This window comes from Echiichthys vipera, assembly GCF_963691815.1.
Source record: "Echiichthys vipera genome assembly, chromosome: X".
Lineage (NCBI taxonomy): Eukaryota > Metazoa > Chordata > Actinopteri > Perciformes > Trachinidae > Echiichthys > Echiichthys vipera.
In genome coordinates, this window is record NC_139825.1 from 14,663,671 (window position 1) to 14,682,163 (window position 18,493).

The 18,493-nt window shown below is 40.2% G+C and overlaps 1 protein-coding gene across 1 annotated transcript in view; it reads right to left on the reverse strand.

Annotated features, from left to right (window-relative positions):
- The window catches only part of magi3b (membrane associated guanylate kinase, WW and PDZ domain containing 3b), a 152,172-nt gene that overhangs the window by 5,463 nt on the left and 128,216 nt on the right, over nt 1-18,493 (reverse strand). Inside the window, exons 8-20 of the mRNA XM_083938869.1 lie at nt 17,325-17,431; nt 12,924-13,115; nt 10,863-11,501; nt 8,968-8,999; nt 7,831-7,996; nt 7,630-7,724; nt 7,254-7,461; nt 6,191-6,373; nt 5,098-5,283; nt 4,625-4,721; nt 3,919-4,024; nt 2,053-2,190; nt 145-283 (exon numbers count right to left, since the gene is read on the reverse strand). Coding sequence (XP_083794995.1) covers nt 145-283; nt 2,053-2,190; nt 3,919-4,024; nt 4,625-4,721; nt 5,098-5,283; nt 6,191-6,373; nt 7,254-7,461; nt 7,630-7,724; nt 7,831-7,996; nt 8,968-8,999; nt 10,863-11,501; nt 12,924-13,115; nt 17,325-17,431 — 2,288 coding nt within the window. The remainder of the gene's footprint in view (nt 1-144; nt 284-2,052; nt 2,191-3,918; nt 4,025-4,624; nt 4,722-5,097; nt 5,284-6,190; nt 6,374-7,253; nt 7,462-7,629; nt 7,725-7,830; nt 7,997-8,967; nt 9,000-10,862; nt 11,502-12,923; nt 13,116-17,324; nt 17,432-18,493) is intronic.

Here is an 18,493-nt window from a genome sequence, read left to right on the forward strand (position 1 = left end):
ACCAAATTAGGTTTTAAATTGATCACTAGTAATTAGTTTCTAGGCATACAGGCACTGGCAGTCCGTATCAAATGGTAAACTAAAAGTTTCGAGGAAAAACTCTGTAGGTTAAATCAGTGAATAAATTGTGTATATGGTACTTACCACCATCTTGAGCTAGGCCCGCCCCGGGTCTCAGCAGCAGTACCACTTTGCTCCCACCAGCCTGGATCAGTTCAATAGCCCGTGTATGAGAAATGCCACGTGCCGGCTCCCCGTTAATCTCCACTATCTCATCTCCAACCTGAAAAATGCAGAAAATGCAATTAATACATATCTAGTGAAAGGTTAGCATACTACGCTGTGCATGCATTCACACTCTCACTCAAACATGCAGATGTTTATAAACACATACACATCGATGTATCAAAAAACCTGAAGCCCACTCTTTTCCTTCCAACGCACACACGCACGCACGCACGCACGCACACACACACACACACACACACACACACACACACACACACACACACACACACACACACACACACACACACACACACACACACACACACACACACACACACACACACACACACACACACACACACACACACACACACACACACACACACACACACACACACACACACACACACACACACACACACACGGTTTTTTTATGGTTTCATGAGAATTTGGAAGAACAAGCATTAACACCATTGTATTTAACACCCTGGAGGTATCCTCTATTATTGGAGATGACAAAATAACTCATGATAAAGTGTGTAAACATGTCAGTCTGTTAGGATCTAATCAATCTTGACATTCCTCTCCACCCTTGGATAGGCAAAGTTATGCCCAGAGATAACAGTCTGGCGAGTCTAAGATTGATTCTTGCTAGGAGCCTCTATTATTTTCCCTAACCGCCTAATAATCCTAATAACAATAGTGTGATAACATCATCTCTTCCATAGACAGACAAAAGATCAGGGTCTGTTACAGTGTGACCCTCCCCGATAGACCGACAGACCAAATAGACAAGCAGACACTCAAGGACAAAACATGATACAAATCTATAAATTATAAACAAGAGAACACAATCAAATCAAATCTGAAAATAAAGACTTAAAGACCAACCCCCCAACTCTCTATTAGCCTTGCAGAGAGCTGAAATTACTTTGCTAAATTAAAGCAAAAAAACATCTTGGCTGAAAACTTCTACAGAATTGCTGTATACCCTTAACTATCGTAACAGACAGTTGTAGAAACACAATTCATCAGTTTAATCTCTGGTGCATTCAGCACATGGCATGAGAAATATTTTTTTTTCTGATGTACCTCTCTCCTTCATAAACTAGCTAAAGAGCAAAATTAGATTTCAGCAGTATAATGCTCTATATATCAGCATTAACAATATTGAGTGGAGCAAAATAAGCTTCCCACGAATGCAATGACTTTTATTTAATCAACTTTTTCATGGCTTATTAGCTGAAGACCATGTGGATGTCGTTCTAGCTGTCTGCCATTTAGTCTGTCTGCCAAAACTTTGGTCCAGAGCAAGACATCTCAACATTACTGGCTAAACGCCCATGACATTTGGTGCGGATATTCATTGTCCAGAGAGAATGAATTTTAATGATTTTGGTGACCCCCCTGACCTTTCCGTTTCAATTTGTAGAAATTCCACGTGCTTTCCTTGAGCTCAACTGTGCACACATGACATCTCAAGCTGATTTTGATGAAATACTTTAAGCACATTCGTTAACCCTTGGGGATAATGACCTTAGATATTAATGACTCTGTGACCTTTGTTGTAGCCTCAATCTCTGCTTTTAATCTCACCACAAGATTCAAAGAATAGCAATTTTAGCAAAATGCTCATCACCAAGTATTGTGGAAAGGGAAAAAACACGTCATGATTATTATAAAAAAATACCAAGACCCTCAGAGTGTCTCTAACTTCACCCCCTTTCCAAAAGTAGTACAAATAAACAGTCTTCCCCAGTTCAGAGTTTATGAGAGTAGTTTTCATTTTTTTTAAATAAAAATTATAATAAAAGGAGCACTTACATGGATCCTTCCATCGAGCTGAGCAGGTCCATCCTCAGCCAGTCTCAGGATATACAGGCCCATATTGTACTCCGTTCCTCCTCGCAGACTAAAGCCAAAGCCCCGAGGACTCCTCTCTAACTCCACTGTCAGACAACCCTACACAGCGTAAAGATAAAACTCAGTCATTAATACACTCACATACAGTCACACAAAAACATGCAACATTCATGCACAAGACATGCATAAAAACAAATATACGTATAAGCAGGGCGTAATAAATAATTCCTGTGATAAAAGTTTTGTTCAAGGTGCAGTTTTTTCTGATGTCATTGAAACCCTTTCTTGTTTTTAATTTGTCTGTATCCAATCAGCCCAAAGTTGCCTCAAGGACAGTGATGTCTCATCTGACGCTGGACAATTTTCTATTGATTAGTCATGTCATTAATGATCCTCCCTATACTTTGAATGGCTTCATTCTTTGTTTATATTGATTGGACAGTATCATTACTTGAAACTTTAACTAGAGAAGCTAATTTCTCAAATGTAGAAATTGCGGTGCGAATGCTGTTGTTGCTAAACTGGATTGCTGGCTTTAAAAGTTGTAAAAGTCCTATGGGTGGGTGAGGGTGAGTGTGTGTGTGTGTGTGTGTGTGTGTGTGTGTAACTACTATTTAGCTAATTTCATGCTGCTTGCTTTAATGTGTATGAAGAAGCAGTTGAAGGAGTATGTAGAATTGGAAAAGTGTCAGTGTTTGAATGTGTGTGTGTGTTTGAATGTGTGTGTGTGTGTGTGTGTGTGTTTGAATGTGTGTGTGTGTGTGTGTGTGTGTGTGTCTGTGTGTGTCAAACTGCACTAATTAGCTCATCTCAATCAGCTGTGTCTCTCCAACTACAATAATAGGTTGTCATGGTGATGAGAACTGCTGATTGACTCCTGGGTTGGACAGTTCATTTCATAGAAATGTAGCTGAAGTGCACCTTTCAAACCCCTGCTTCTCACTCAAAAACAGTGAGTCCAGACAGCAAAATATTGTTATCATGATGCAGAAAAGGCTCTGCTGGACACGTGAATGTAGACATTTATGTGTGTGGTGTGATAGATGTGAAAATGGGAGCATGTTAGAAAACGGACTGCTTTTCTCCCAGAAAGTTTTTGTCTCAGTTTCCATGGGAGTCAATGCGGCAGCTCCTGGGCGGTCCTGTCACTTGTCAGGCTCACAGTACCAAATGTGGAAGTCTATTTGCTTCCAGAACTACATTTTATGAAAGATCACACATTTTCCTATGTTTTGAAGATTAAATTATGTACGGAGAGTGTACATTGTGGGAATGAGAGCAAGTTTAAGCTATTTTTAAAAGACAGTTTTTCAGCTCCACTCCACTCCAGCTGTGATGTCATGCACACTGGCTCTGAACATTCTGCCCACACACACACTCATGTAAAAATGTCATTTTTACAAAACTTCAGAGAATTTTGCATATTTTAAAGTTGAATTAAACCCAAAATATATAAAAGATGTGAAACATTTCAGGTTTGAAAATAGTTTCAAAATACATGAAAAAGTATGCTTCATTTAAATGCTTAAAATGTGAAATATTTCTCAAAGTATGAAAGGTATGAATGAAAAAATGTTGTTATAATAAAAAATATTAAGAAGGACATAAGTGTGTCCAACATTCACATATTCGTGTATGCAGCATTTATTTCATGTGAACAGGATGCTATATTGTGAGCAAACAATGAACTGTATTATCTATTTTTATACAGTCATAAAGACTGGAGCTTCTATGCATATTATGTAAAAATATGTGCCTTTAGCAGCTTAAACCTTCGGATAATTTCTAAGACATAATGGTATAAGGGAATAAGAGGATTAGTCTTACCTGGTTGGGTCCTGTCACACACAGCGTTCCCTGCTCACTAAGTGGAAGAGTTTTGTGGTCAGACCAGTTGACTCCCTCCCTTTTTTCTTCCAGGTCCAGGTTATAACTAAAGCAAACAACAGATGTATTACTTCCGTAACACAAACACAAAAAGCCATTATGCAATACTAAAACATCTATCATGTTATTCTGGATATTTAATACAGGCACACACACACACACACACACACACACACACAGGGTTTTTTGTGGTTTCATGAGAATTTGTAAGAACAAGCATTAACACCATTGTATTAATAGCACCATAAGCATAACAGAATTTACTGTCATTTTTTAGAGGACGTTCTTATTGCGTTGTCTATTTCTGTGTACACCCTCTGGCCAAAATTGGGGGATGGAAGAAAAAGACCAAGGCATCACAATAATGTTCTCAGTATTGCCTAATGCGAATGTGAAAATGTTTTTAAGGTAAGTTTTTGGTGGGAGTTCAAAAACTGACTTGTAGGGATCTTCATTCCCTATTATAGAGTACCCTGGGACAGCTTTGTACTGGGTAGGAAGTTAGTATAGTCAGAGCACAGTTGGAGTTCAAATCCACTGGAATGAACAACATGTTTGGACAGTTTGAAAAGACCCTTTCCTCTGGCGACTGAAAGCTTTGTCTTTTGCTTTTATTATTGTCTTTTGTTTGGGAGTAGATTCTTACCGTTCATCCTGTATTGCTGACCTTTGCCCCAAGGCTCTGTGCTGAAGAGCTGGACTCTGTTTAGCTGAACTGGCTCCAGATGGAGGGCCCTTGTATTCTAAAATACATTTTGAGATTACAGTGATAAGTATAAAAAAATGCCCATATAAAGTATCCTTCTATAACATGTTTCATATTCATTTTAGGCTAAAAATCCTTAATATCCTGAAGTAAATGAAGCCTGTAAAATTTAAATCATCATAATCAGACATAAAGATGCAATTAGTTTTATTTTGATTCATTCAATCTTTTCAGAGGAACAGGTGTCCCATTTTGAAATTTGGCATACCTCAGTTTTGAACTAAATTCTATATACTGATACTAAAATATTCACATCTTCTTATTATGTGCATAGTTGATTGCTTTGATTATCTGGCACTGGCAGCAAAACTATTATACAGTAACTGCCCATGTGGGCACACAGAGATACTCACCGTCTTCAGGAACCACAGTGAGGGTGACAACATTGCCAGCTTCCTTGATAAGCTGAACAATGTCATTGTGAGAGAGCTCAATGATGGAGCGCCCGTTGACCGCAGAGATACGATCACCGACGTGCAGCAGGCCGCAGCGGTCGGTGGGACTGCCTTCAATGATTCGGCCAATTTTGTGTGGAATTACTGAAATGGTAAATATGAAGAGGAATGAGACATTATGACAGATAAAGTGACCATTGTGAAAAAACTTGGAATATATCTAGAAAGCCAACATAATAGTGGACACTGTGGTCAAAGCATAACAGCTTTGACATGGTTTAACTAAAATCTGTTTAATGTTTAATTGTAATTAGGGCTGGGCATATATGTCATCTTTCAATGGAATCATATCCTGATTATATTATATATCAATATATTGTGATAAAGAATTATGTTGTCTAAATTGATACTAACAAGCACACAATAAGTCAAATTCTTCAGAAAATCTGATGTGAAATATTCTGAGGGAATATCACTGGACGATTATGGTTTTGTTTTTACATCACACCATTTGTGTGCATGCTCATTTTGCACACACGTTCTTAATAAAATAAGAAAATACTTCATTTTTATACAGTACAAAAACAAAAATAGTCTTACCATGTGGTTATTTTATATAGATTATTTATTTATCAAATCACCAGAAAACATGAAATATTGTGATATATATAATTATCGAGATATGGAATGACCCACATCTGGATAGAATATTTCGGCCGAGTATGTATAAACTACAAAAGAGGAACACATCGCTGTTTCTTCTATGATTGTCTATTTTATACCCAACTGCTACAAACTATAATATATCATATCTTGTCATGACACCAGAAAACCAGTAATCAATCAAGTATTTCTCCTACGTCTTTGATGTGTACTAACTTCTGAATTTTATCATTCATGGCTCATTCATTTTGTACTAGCAGCAATTGTCGAAAGGAAAAGAGTGAAAACGTGTTTTTCCTATCTATAAACATACTGTGTACTAAGCCTGAAACCTAGATGATGAAAATCTTAAAATATTGATGCAGGATTTGAGAGACCAGCTTCTCACCTCCATGCGGCGGTTTACTCTTGGAGGTGAGGATGACGAAGCCGAAGCCCTCGGAGTCTTTGCGGTGGAGTGTGATGTCAAAAGACTCATGGTCCATAGCGCTGGGCATCGGTAGGCGAGGTAGCTTGGGAGAACCGTTCACCAGCACTGGAGCCATTTCCAGAGCCTCTTCATCTGTCGCGTCTGAAATAAAAGGATACAGATGCTAATGAATTTGTGTTTGGTGCAACTCTTTATCTGTGTGTGTGGGTGATCATTCCTGAGGGTTTTTTTTACAGAGTGGTCTGGAGTTTTTAGTGTGTGTTTATGTACAAAACCACGAAATGTGCAAATAAAAGTGGTGTCCTGTAACACTATCAACAAAGTCACAGCAGTCTGATGTGGATGTTGAAAGTCGTTGCCACTGGCTACCGGTGACTATGTTGACGGAGAGATAACCACTCATTCTGTGCAAGGCCTTTATTCTCTGAATCCATAAATGAGGCTGTGATCATCTCAGTGCTCAAGCAGCTTCCCTGGATCTTTCACTGATGAGTTCTTGTGAGTTGTACTCTTTTCTTTGGTTAACTATATGTGCTCTGAGACATGTTTTAAAGTATGTAAAAATACTCTCCTGTGATCCATATTTTGTAAGGGAATGTCAGGGAATTGGTTCCTTAGGCATGTGGTGTATGAATTTAAAGACTGTCTTGGTACACTGCAGTTTCATGACAGAAATGCTTAAAAACGTGATTTTCATTTAAGAGGTTCAGCTAACTACTGAATTCATTGTTTATTTTTATACATCTATTTTTAAACATCAAATAGCTGTTGTTCCTGATGCATAACTTCTTGTGTGCCAGAGAATCTTTCTCAGGAATGCCCTATGAGACACTGAGCGTTTAGAGCAACAGCGTTTTCATGATTTAGACACACTGTAGGAAGGTTCAAAACAAAAACATAGCTTCCTTTTATATTTTTATTTTTCTTCTTTTTTTCCTTTTAAGTGTCCATTTATTCTTTAAGTCGAAACAAACCAAACATATGAATTGTGTCAGGTGTTGTTGCTGTGCTTGTTACTCACCTCTGTAGATGACCTTCCTGCGTATAGTCAACATAACTTGACCATTACGAGCAGCGTTGGTCATTAGATCCAGCACCTGCTTGTGTGAGCGACCTTTAACCATAACACCATCGATGCCAATCAGCTCATCTCCCGCTCTCAGACGACCATCCTTCTCTGCAGCTCCGTTGGGCACGATGGCCCCGATGTACACCTGCGGAAAAACATTCTGATAGAGGGTTAGTATAATGGAGAACTGACCTTAGAGCAAATAGATAATTTAATAATTATTAAAGCATATACAATTAATAAATAATTTTGAGGTTGAACGTCAGTTGCTTTCTTTGTAGTATACTCTATAAAGAAAGAGTATTACAAGAGTGTTGTATATACTTACTGGCTGTTGTGGTCCTTCTCCTCCCAGAACACGAAAGCCAAAGCCTGTTTCAATGTCTCTCTTTAGAAAAACATCTATGTCTTTTGTGTGAGGCTCTGTGGATAAATAGTACAGAGTAAGGGCTCACAGTTTCAAGTTGAACTAGACATAAGGTTAAAAAAACAATTTCTGAGAACTGATGGAGGGTTAGTCTTCACTTACGTCTGCTCTCCAGCAGGGCTTTAGATTTTAGGTACATCTCTGTGGCGTCTCTTTTAGGTGAGTCGGCGGAGCGCAGGGTGCTCGTGTTAGAGTGGAAGGGCAGGGCCTGTGGGACTGAATCTAAAATATCGTCCAAAGTCTCTGTACTTGCTGTCATTTCCTGTCTCTGAAAGAAATACATGTAACAACATCAACATCACATATTGCCTAAAGTATCATTCATTTTTTAATTGATTTTAGATTTTCATTAGGTAGATATTTATTAGTCCTTTTTGAAATTCATTGTACACCATACAGCAATCATCAGATGAATAAACAGACAATTAACAACAACAACAACAACAGCACCACCACCTCAACATCATTTGCCACATATCATTTAAGTGCTCTACATATTATAAGGTGCAGTATCCGCATCACACAGAGGTTCAAGGATTTTTCACAGTTCAGTTCAGCAGCGCAAAACTGTACTAGTAGGCACAGATGATGTGTGAGGGATGGGTGGCCCCCTATCAGACCTCCTTTCTTAGTCACCTATGAAGGACATCACACATTTTATTGATAGTCTCTATAGCTCATTATCCCAGACAAGTGGCGGAACATCTGATGTTGATAGATTATCAAAAGCAATGAAGGTCACTTCACTGCTTCTTTTTTTTGAAAACATTGACTGTTAAACTTTACATTCCTTCAATTATTTTGAAGGCTAAGCAATGAGATTTTAACGTAATTTAAAATCCAAGGCAGAAAACGAAAACAGAAGAAAAGATTTTCCCCGTGGCTGCGACAGGCCTATTCAGCCAGAAAGGGCAACTTCTTTATCTAAAACGGTTGTATTAATAATACCACCATATCTAAAGAGGCTCATCCATGCTTCATTACCAATGCAATCCCCTGACAATAGCCCTAAGAATACGAATACTGAAAGGAAGTAATTAAGACCGTTTTTCAGAGCAAACAAAAGAAGGCGCCCAGAAACATAATCAATATTTAAATTTATTGCTATCATTTAATTCGATGCAACAGAGGCTTACTGGTTAAGCTGAAGGACAAAACGCTTTGAAATTAAATTGAAAGATAAGTCCCCTACGGCGGAAACAATAGTGGGGAAATAGGAAAAGATATGTTTTTACTCACAGGCTTTAGACTCTTCACAGGGGATGTTTGACCTATGGAGAGACACAGACAGACAACAGGAATATGGTAAGAAATGCAAATATGGGTTGGAACAACAATAACTGAACCACAGTCCACCAGATGGCACTGCCTCTCTGACTGAGAAACTGCAGCAGTGAGCATAAAAATAAACCAGTGAGCAGCTCTAAACTCAAGAGGTGTACTCACTAAAGAATGCTTTATAAGGGTATATGCATCCATGTGCGATTAAAGATACATAGGGAATATAAAGGTAGTACATGTGCTGGAGTGCTGACTACATCGTGGATGCACGGCTAAAGGAAGCGGGTGAGAGCATAAGAGATTCATGCATATAATTCAATGACCGATAATTCTCTTCCATCTCTCTGTTCACTGTACAGTACACCCACACGTTCTATCTCAAGCGCTCGGATTGTTCCCTACAGATCATCTCTTACAGCCCACCCCCTATCAACTCCCTGCATTAACTGGATAAAGAAACACTCCTCTGGAGCCTATACAGCCCTGTGGGGCCGGACCAACACTTGGCTTGATGAAGGGTTAATGGAGCCTGATGTAAAAGGGTAGACGCAGTGGCATTTTACCGCCTCACTGCGAAATTCTTGAATCCAACATCAGAGTCATCAAAGGCATATAAAAAGATGAGTGCGCGCTATGCACACACCTGAAGCCCACTCTTTTCTTTCCATCACACACACACACACACACACACACACACACACACACACACACACACACACACACACACACACACACACACACACACACACACACACACACACACACACACACACACACACACACACACACACACACACACACACACACACACACACACACACACACACACACACACACACACACACACACACACACACACAAACACAACTGCGTTGACTGTCATGCAGTGCATCAGTGGAATAGGACGTATTGGTGTGGTAGCATAGTAGTGAGGGTGAGTAGTGTGGGTGTTTAGGAGAGGAGAGAGGAGGGTTTGGGCGCGGCTACGGGGAGGAGGCCCCCGGGGACTTTCCCTCTATAGACATTTAGCCACGGCTCTTTAAGGGGCCATGGATATAGAGGCATGCAAAAGTCCCCTACGTTCCGCCGATGATCAAAGCCAATCCGGGGTTCATCGACTTACGCAGTGAATCCCCGGGGCGGCTGGAGATGATGTAGGAGACATTTGAAGGGTGCCTACCCTCCTCCCTCTCTCTTCTCTGGAATCAAGCACAGCCCCACACTTATGTAATTCCCGTTCAGACTTGTAACAGACTGCATTACGTCTCACTGAGAGTCGTCATAAACAGAAAGTGGAGAGACACACAGGAGGAATGCTCCACTAATGCTCGACATATACAGTTTTTAAAAAGCTGCTTGTGATGGCAAGAAATAGAGCTCAGTTGGATCCAGTCTGCCTATGTATGCAACAGCTACGGAGGTGCATGTGGATATATTCAGCTAAAAAAGCGCAGCAGTCTCTATTGCGGGGACCTTAGACATACCACAGACACAGTGGCATCACCCAGGCTTCTACAGAACAGTGTGTAGTCAGTCAATGCCCCCCAACCAGCCACAATACCACCTCACCTCCTGTCAGTATCAGCACGCTGACCTCACCTCCAATGTGCACTGTTGAAGTCGTATTGACAGCAATAGTAAATTATGTCGCACACAAAAGTTCATTAAAGCATGAGAATGGAGGATGGATAGAATGATATGAGGAAGAATTATATACACAGGCAAAGAGAGAAAGAACAGCATAGATATATAGCCATGCATTTTGTCACATAAATACAATAAATACAGATACATAGAAAGACAGATGAGACAGAATACAGATACAGTGATATATTGGTCTTTCAGTCTCTCACCTCCTCGCAGCACTAGTACATTGACCTCGCTGCCCACTGGTAAGTCTTTGAGAATGTCCACCACTTGGGCGTGGCTCAGCGTTTGGACATTTTGCCTGTTGATCTCCTTAATCACATCTCCTTTCTGCAGGCCATGGCACCACTGGGCATCCAGGATCATCTTCACCTTCTGGCCCAGCGGGCAGTCAGCAATGGCAAACCCGAATCCTCCTGGCCCTTTGACCAGCGGCACGCTGACCAGCTCTGGCTGCAGCATCCCTGTGGTCACCTCCCCCTGCCTTCCGTTGGGCATGGCCGCCACGACAGGCCGCCCGCTGGCATCAGTAGTGACGTAGTGGAGCTCCTGAGAGGAGCCGTGCAGGACGTCTCCTTTCACGAGCAGTGGTTGTCCGTTGATGAGGGGTACGGCTGTCACCACCTCTCCACCATGCAGGGCCTGCTGGGGCTGCGTGGCCGGCGGGGGAGGAGGAGGTGGAAGAGGGTCGTCGCTGCTCAGATCAACATCTGGAGGAAGCGGGTAGCCACGGCAAAGAACCATGTCCACATACTGGTTGATGGGAATGGATTGGAACATCTGCACCACCTCTGGATGGGTTTTCCCAAGAACAGACATCCCGTTGATCTCAACAATCACATCACCTAAAACAGAGGGAGGAAAGAAAGAAAGTGACAGGGGAACTTAATCTAGACATCGCCATAACTACATATCTTTGGAAAACACTCATTCCTTCCTTTGTCACATTGATGTTTCTTTTAAAATGTCCCTTTCTTCTTCAACAGTCTCTCATCTTTTCATTATAGCAGCTCCCTGTACCTCTTCCTTTCCTTTTATCATCAGTCTACTGTTCGTTCCTACTTTATTCCTGTCCCTCCTTCGCCCACTCCATTGTTGAACAGACCTAAACAGCCCTTTCTGCCACAACTACAAGAAGGGGGAGATGGGCGCACACACACACACACACACACACACACACACACACACACACACACACACACACACACACACACACACACACACACACACACACACACACACACACACACACACACACACACACACACACACACACACACACACACACACACACACACACACACACACACACACACACACCCTTTTAACACCCTGGAGGTATCCTCTATTATTGGAGATGACAAAATAACTCATGATAAAGTGTGTAAACATGTCAGTCTGTTAGGATCTAATCAATCTTGACATTCCTCTCCACCCTTGGATAGGCAAAGTTATGCCCAGGGATAACAGTCTGGCGAGTCTAAGATTGATTCTTGCTAGGAGCCTCTATTATTTTCCCTAACCGCCTAATAATCCTAATAACAATAGTGTGATAACATCATCCCCATAGGGGAATTTTTAATTTTTCTGAATCTCTTCCATAGACAGACAAAAGATCAGGGTCTGTTACAGTGTGACCCTCCCAGATAGACCGACAGACCAGATCAAATAGACAAGCAGACACTCAAGGACAAAACATGATACAAATCTATAAACGCACACGCGCGCGCGCGCGCACACACACACACACACACACACACACACACACACACACACACACACACACACACACACACACACACACACACACACACACACACACACACACACACACACACACACACACACACACACACACACACACACACACACACACACACACACACACACACACACACCCGCAAGGCAATGGCAAGATCAGAAACTAAACAACAAAGACGTTACATGGCCTCACACCCACCATCATCAAGCTGTCTGCTATAAAACTACACCCTTGACAGCACTAGTGCTGTTGTTATTGCCTTATTGAACTCATGGGATAGTATGAGGTTAAGTAAACACTACAGGTAAAATTAATACCTCCAAGTGCATCGTGGTAGCACAGTTCGTATAAGCTGACTGGGAAATATAATTTTGTAATATTGCAGAATTAGAGCCTATAAACTCATTGATCTTCAGGCTAAAAGAGAGTTATTTAAATAAGAAAATACCATTGCTGTTGTTGTGTTGTTTACCATTGTGTGCACATTTGCAAATGTTTGGCTCACCAGACGCCATTTTGTTGTCGTGGGCAGCGGGGCCGTCGCTGAGCACATTTTTCACCTGCAGGAACTCGTCTGTGCGGTCACCTCCGATGATGGTGAATCCAAATCCCTGGATGCTCTTCTTCAGCGCTGTGTGGTACATCTCCCCATTCAGTTCGCTGGGGTCTGACGTGAAGCCAAATGCACATCCCTTACCTATAAACAAAGTGAACATGTGAGCATGTATGTGTAAAAATGGTTAAGTGTGTATAGAGAGAAAGCCTGAGTGAATGACAAGCTTAATCAAACACAAGTGAAATCTCTTTGCAGAGCTTGACATCAAACACAGCAACACAGACTAATAAATTCATATCCTTCTTGAAAGACACCGAAACCCATTCATGTTTGCATTATGTGCTAAGGACCAACATAGTAATTAGTCATTTCTAATTAGGAGGCATGATGTGGATACAACCATCAACAGAGACCCTTTTTGTGCAGTCCTGGAGAGAAGAACACAGACGGAAAGATAAAATGATAAAATGTTAGCTTTAGATGCTAATTTACTTGTTACCCGTTTTGTGCTTCTACCTATTATAGAATTATTGGGCAGACCAGTGATATAAAACCTCTGACAGTGTCCAATTTAGCACAATATCCTCTCATATCGACTTCCTAATGCAGGCAGTGACTCAGGGAAAAAAAGGGTTTTCAGTGTAGGCTTTTTATACTTGAGTAAGGGACAATTTAGGGTCAGTGGCAACATCCATATGGACCAGCAGCAATGCTGTGGCATACCCTATACACTAGATAACCCGGTGTCAGGGTCACACTGAATTAAACTGAGCAGCTTTCCTATCTGGCACCACTGTGGTATCCGCACTCTAGATCATGGACACACCATTTTTCTCTCACTGCCTGATGGTCTCTGGTCTGAATGGTGTTATAGCTCTGGCTCAAAACTCTAAAACGGTGACAAATGATGCCCATTCCAGGAACTGTGCTGTATGTCGAGATAACTGGCTCTGGGATGCCAAAATATCATTTTATATTTTAAGAATAGGTCTGTCATTCTCATAAAGAAGTTTCTTTTTATCCAAAGTTCAATGAACAGGTAAATAAAACAATGCCTGAAAGACAAATATGCAGTAAACAAATGTACTTGAACCATTATTTTTTAAGTATTGCTTATATACTATATCTATTTATCTATATACTCCTCTACTCTATTGTGTTCCAACAATAACAATAGATGTTTATTATAATTTAATTATTTAAAAAATGTTTAAAACATGCCCAAAAATGTAAACTCTGTTTTAAGCAATGTGATAAAACATTGAATAAACACAGATTCAATATATTTTTAAACTTTAAATTCTGAAAAAAAAGCACAAAAAAAACCTACTAGTACTTGACTTCTTCTCCAAAAAAATAAAGACACTGTCCAAAACAGAATCTCACTGCCACCATGCTAGTTAAATAAGTGGTTAGATTACTCACTCAATAAAGAGTTTGTGAAAATATGCAATAATAGCAGTTAAAGGATATGGCTGGCATTATTCTATAATTTTCTAATTGTCGACAAATCAGCTTTTCATTCGTATGGAAGATGTAAATCTTTAAAAGGTTGTCATAGTTGTATCTAGTAAAGAGGCTAAAATACCAAAATAGTTTGGCATTGTAGCTTTGAGAATAAACTGCTCAAACAGGAGTAAAAAGTATATTTATATATTTTCAGCCACAACCGTTGCTGGCATTAAGAAACTTATAAAGAATATCACCAGCGGTGGTTCCACAAAGAATAAAAGGGTGAAAGCATGTGACGCATGTGAATCATGCCTGAAAAGGTGCCCTTTGGCTTCACACTTACACCTTTATGTGACTTTTGATATATGCAGTTACAGTAGGACTGTATCAATGCGTCTGTATGGCTCACCTGAAAATAACTGCTCTATATATGTTGATGTAAAGCTGCCTAACTTCTTCCAACTCCGCCTCTTTATCTCTCTCTGCTTTACAAGGCGATTAAACAGTGACAATGTGCCAATATCCATATCACAACACCTGTTTTCTGGAAAGTAACAACTGCACATGTCCCCTCCCATTTCCCTTAGTTTTAAAAACATTAAACCTTTCAGAGGCATGTGTGAGGAATTTAAATGCAGGAACTCTTATATTATCAAATGGTTCAGCACTCCATCCAGCATCCACCGCAGACATGTGTGTAACTTATCAAAGTCAGTGTGGACTCCAGTTGTCCACACTGTGACATGGATCAAGCTAATTTTAATTTACATAATCATATTCACATTGCTTGATAAACTCAATATGGGATGCTTTTTCTTCTTCCTGCCAATGAGTGCTAAAATAACCATTTGTCTGCACATTTGTTTGTGTGTAAAGAAACAGACAGAGGTAATGGAGGGAGAATGAAACAGAGGGTGGAAGTGAATGCGGTGTGTGCAAGCCTGTACTTGTGTGGGAGAGTCCAAGAAAGGTCTCTGTGCCAATGTTTGTGGGCAGACTTTGAAAGCCAGAGGCAGACAAAACCATCAGATCCACCGCATCAAACAGCCACGTTTTTTGGATTTCTCGTGTGTGAGTCAATTTCATTGTAAATCTCCAGCGACATTATTCAGCATAATTGGGAAGACATCTTTCTTGTTATATCAATGGAGTAACAGCGGCTGCTGTTTCCAAGAATGCACCTTGAACATCAGAATTTAAAAACAACTGTCACTGTGAGGCCAAGAGCTGGCTAACAGGGAAAGTACCATCTATACATGATAGACAACCTACCATAATAAAGCAACATGCGTAGGCACAAAGCCTGGTGTGTTGGCCATCTGACAAACACCACAGTATAGTCTTCTTTGCAGGTTTAGCTGCAGCAACACGTCATATAATATGAGCAAATTGCCAATATGCAACAGATAAATAGAATGCCAAGCCCCTTGTGTGTGTTGTGGGTTTCCTTTGCATGTCCTTTTTTACTTAGGTGTCTCTAAAATGTATTATTGTTGTCGTGGTTTTTTAACATGTGCCTAAAATACATCAGATAAATTAAAGACGACGTTAAGAAAAGTGTTAAAAAGGGACACTCTGGAAAGTCATGTCAAGTAATCCGGTTGCTGTGAAAAAAACAAAAACAAAAATTAATTGAGATTCAACATTTATATGGCTATCTGTATGTGTTATTTTGTCTTATTTACTGTATGTTTTAATTGTAGTCATTTCCATGATATATAACTCCCTGGGAAACTCTATCAGAAAATCTGAATTCTAGCCTGAGGTGTAACCGTCGACTGATGCGTCTATTTCATCACAGCAACCGTCTGACAGCTCACTAGGTTGTGTAATCGGTAATCAGGGGCAAGATGACGGTTTCCTCAGTCCCCACACACCTGAGCAGAGAAATGTCTGATTATGCTTGGCCTTAGTAACGTGCTGTTCCACCAGCTGTTGCCACATGCACTGCTAAAAGCCGGCCTCCTCCCCTGCATTCCCTCTCGCACTCCCTGAAACCCTGCCAGCCCTACAAGATTGTCTATCTCCACTGCTGCAGCACTGTAATCTATAATACATCCATTGTAATGAAAACATACTTAATTCATAATGTTCTTTGCAGGGCTTGTCAACATAAAGAACAGACCATTACTGCAGAGCTAACACAAACTTGTGCTATATGGGCAAACCAAGGATGAACATTTCATTATCGTTTGAGGCTACTTGAAGGTTGACACATTCAGCTGAACTTACACAAAATGATGACATTCCTACTGCTTTCTATTCCATGAAATAAATATTTACCAAAGCTCACTGACTGAGGTAAAACGGGTGGCCTCAGTAACAAGCTTAAACCAAAGTAATTAAACTATAATTATGTTTTAGACAATTAGCTGCTGCTCATGTCCAGAGTGATTTAAAGTGAGTACAGAAATAGAATAAACTCAGTGAAAATGTTACATGGCTCGAATAAAGCCAGAACTGCTTCTGATGTTCTTAAATATCGTATATAAAAGTGAGGTAAACACCATGTCAAAACAGCAAAGAGATTCACCATTTTTAAATTTAGTTTTACTGGAGTTTCTCGTCTTGTTTTTACCCAGACAGATAATTATATGTGTCAAAGGCAGAAAGCTGGTGTAAGTAATTATAGTTATACATGTACTTGCATGTCTCCTAAACCTGAGGGACATGTCAAAACACACGAGGCGGGGTGCAATATCTCACGATGCTCTTAAAGGTCATTGCCCCATATGCAGTGTGGCAGTTACAGGTTTCTGTGTATGCAAAATCTAATTCTGTGTGTCCTTAACTCAACTTCTTCGCAGTTATGAAATACTAGAAGTTTTTTTTCTTTCCCAACAATCCAAATGGAGAGGAAGTTGACGAGTGGGACAGGCTCTGCAGTAGTGTTGTTACCTTGGGAAGGTGCTGCTGTGGCTTGTTGGATCGATGCCGTCTCCTGGCTCAACTTCTTTTTTGCCTGCAGGACCGGGTTCTCAAACTGGGTTTTCTGGTTGATGTGGCTACAACATAAACAAGCACAGATTTAAAAGAAGACACACAGACACAATGAAGAACGCAGATCTTTTACTTAAGTAAAAGTTAAAATACCATACTGTAAGAATACTATTGTATATATACTATATACGTAAAGTAAAAGACCTGCATTAAATAGAATTACTAGTATTATGAGCAAAGTGTAGCAAAGTCCTCAACATGCAAATTGAAGTGTTCAATTATGGAAACTTCAAGGTCCTGAAATATTATATATAAATATATATGTTTTGCACACAAGAGAATAAGTTATTTTCTTGTGCTGCTAAGATAAAAAAAATTAAATTGGTAGGGATTCAGGGGCTCTCCCAGGGATGTGGGCCATCATATTTCATCAGTTCATCATCATCGTTTTGTAAGTACAATCAAGGTACATCATAAAGTAGACACATTTATTAGAAGGATAAACCCCTTGAGATGAACCTTAACACAATACATACAATTTAACAGTACATGAAGCACAACAACACAAATAAACCACCAACTTCACAGACAAAAGCTCTCCCAGGCCTAGCTGTCCAACGATGCCAAAATACATACACTAGAAGATTGTTCACACACCCATACAATGCTAGATGAATACATTTACATGCACCTACACAATTAGAGATATATTATTTCTAGTTATTCCAAAGAAGCTAGTAACTTTAGCTATAAAAATGAATCTAGTTAAGTATAAAGTACAATATTCCCTCTGAAATGTAGTGGAGTAGAATTATTAAAGTATCAAAAATCTAAAATTCACACACACACACACACACACACACACACACACACACACACACACACACACACACACACACACACACACACACACACACACACACACACACACACACACACACACACACACACACACACACACACACACACACACACACACACACACACACACACACACACACACACACACACACACACACACACACACACACACACACACACACACACACACTCTTCCACTTTTCTACAATTAATTATGCATGCACCTTCCCTATAAAGGAACCATATTTTTCTAATAGAGGGATGCA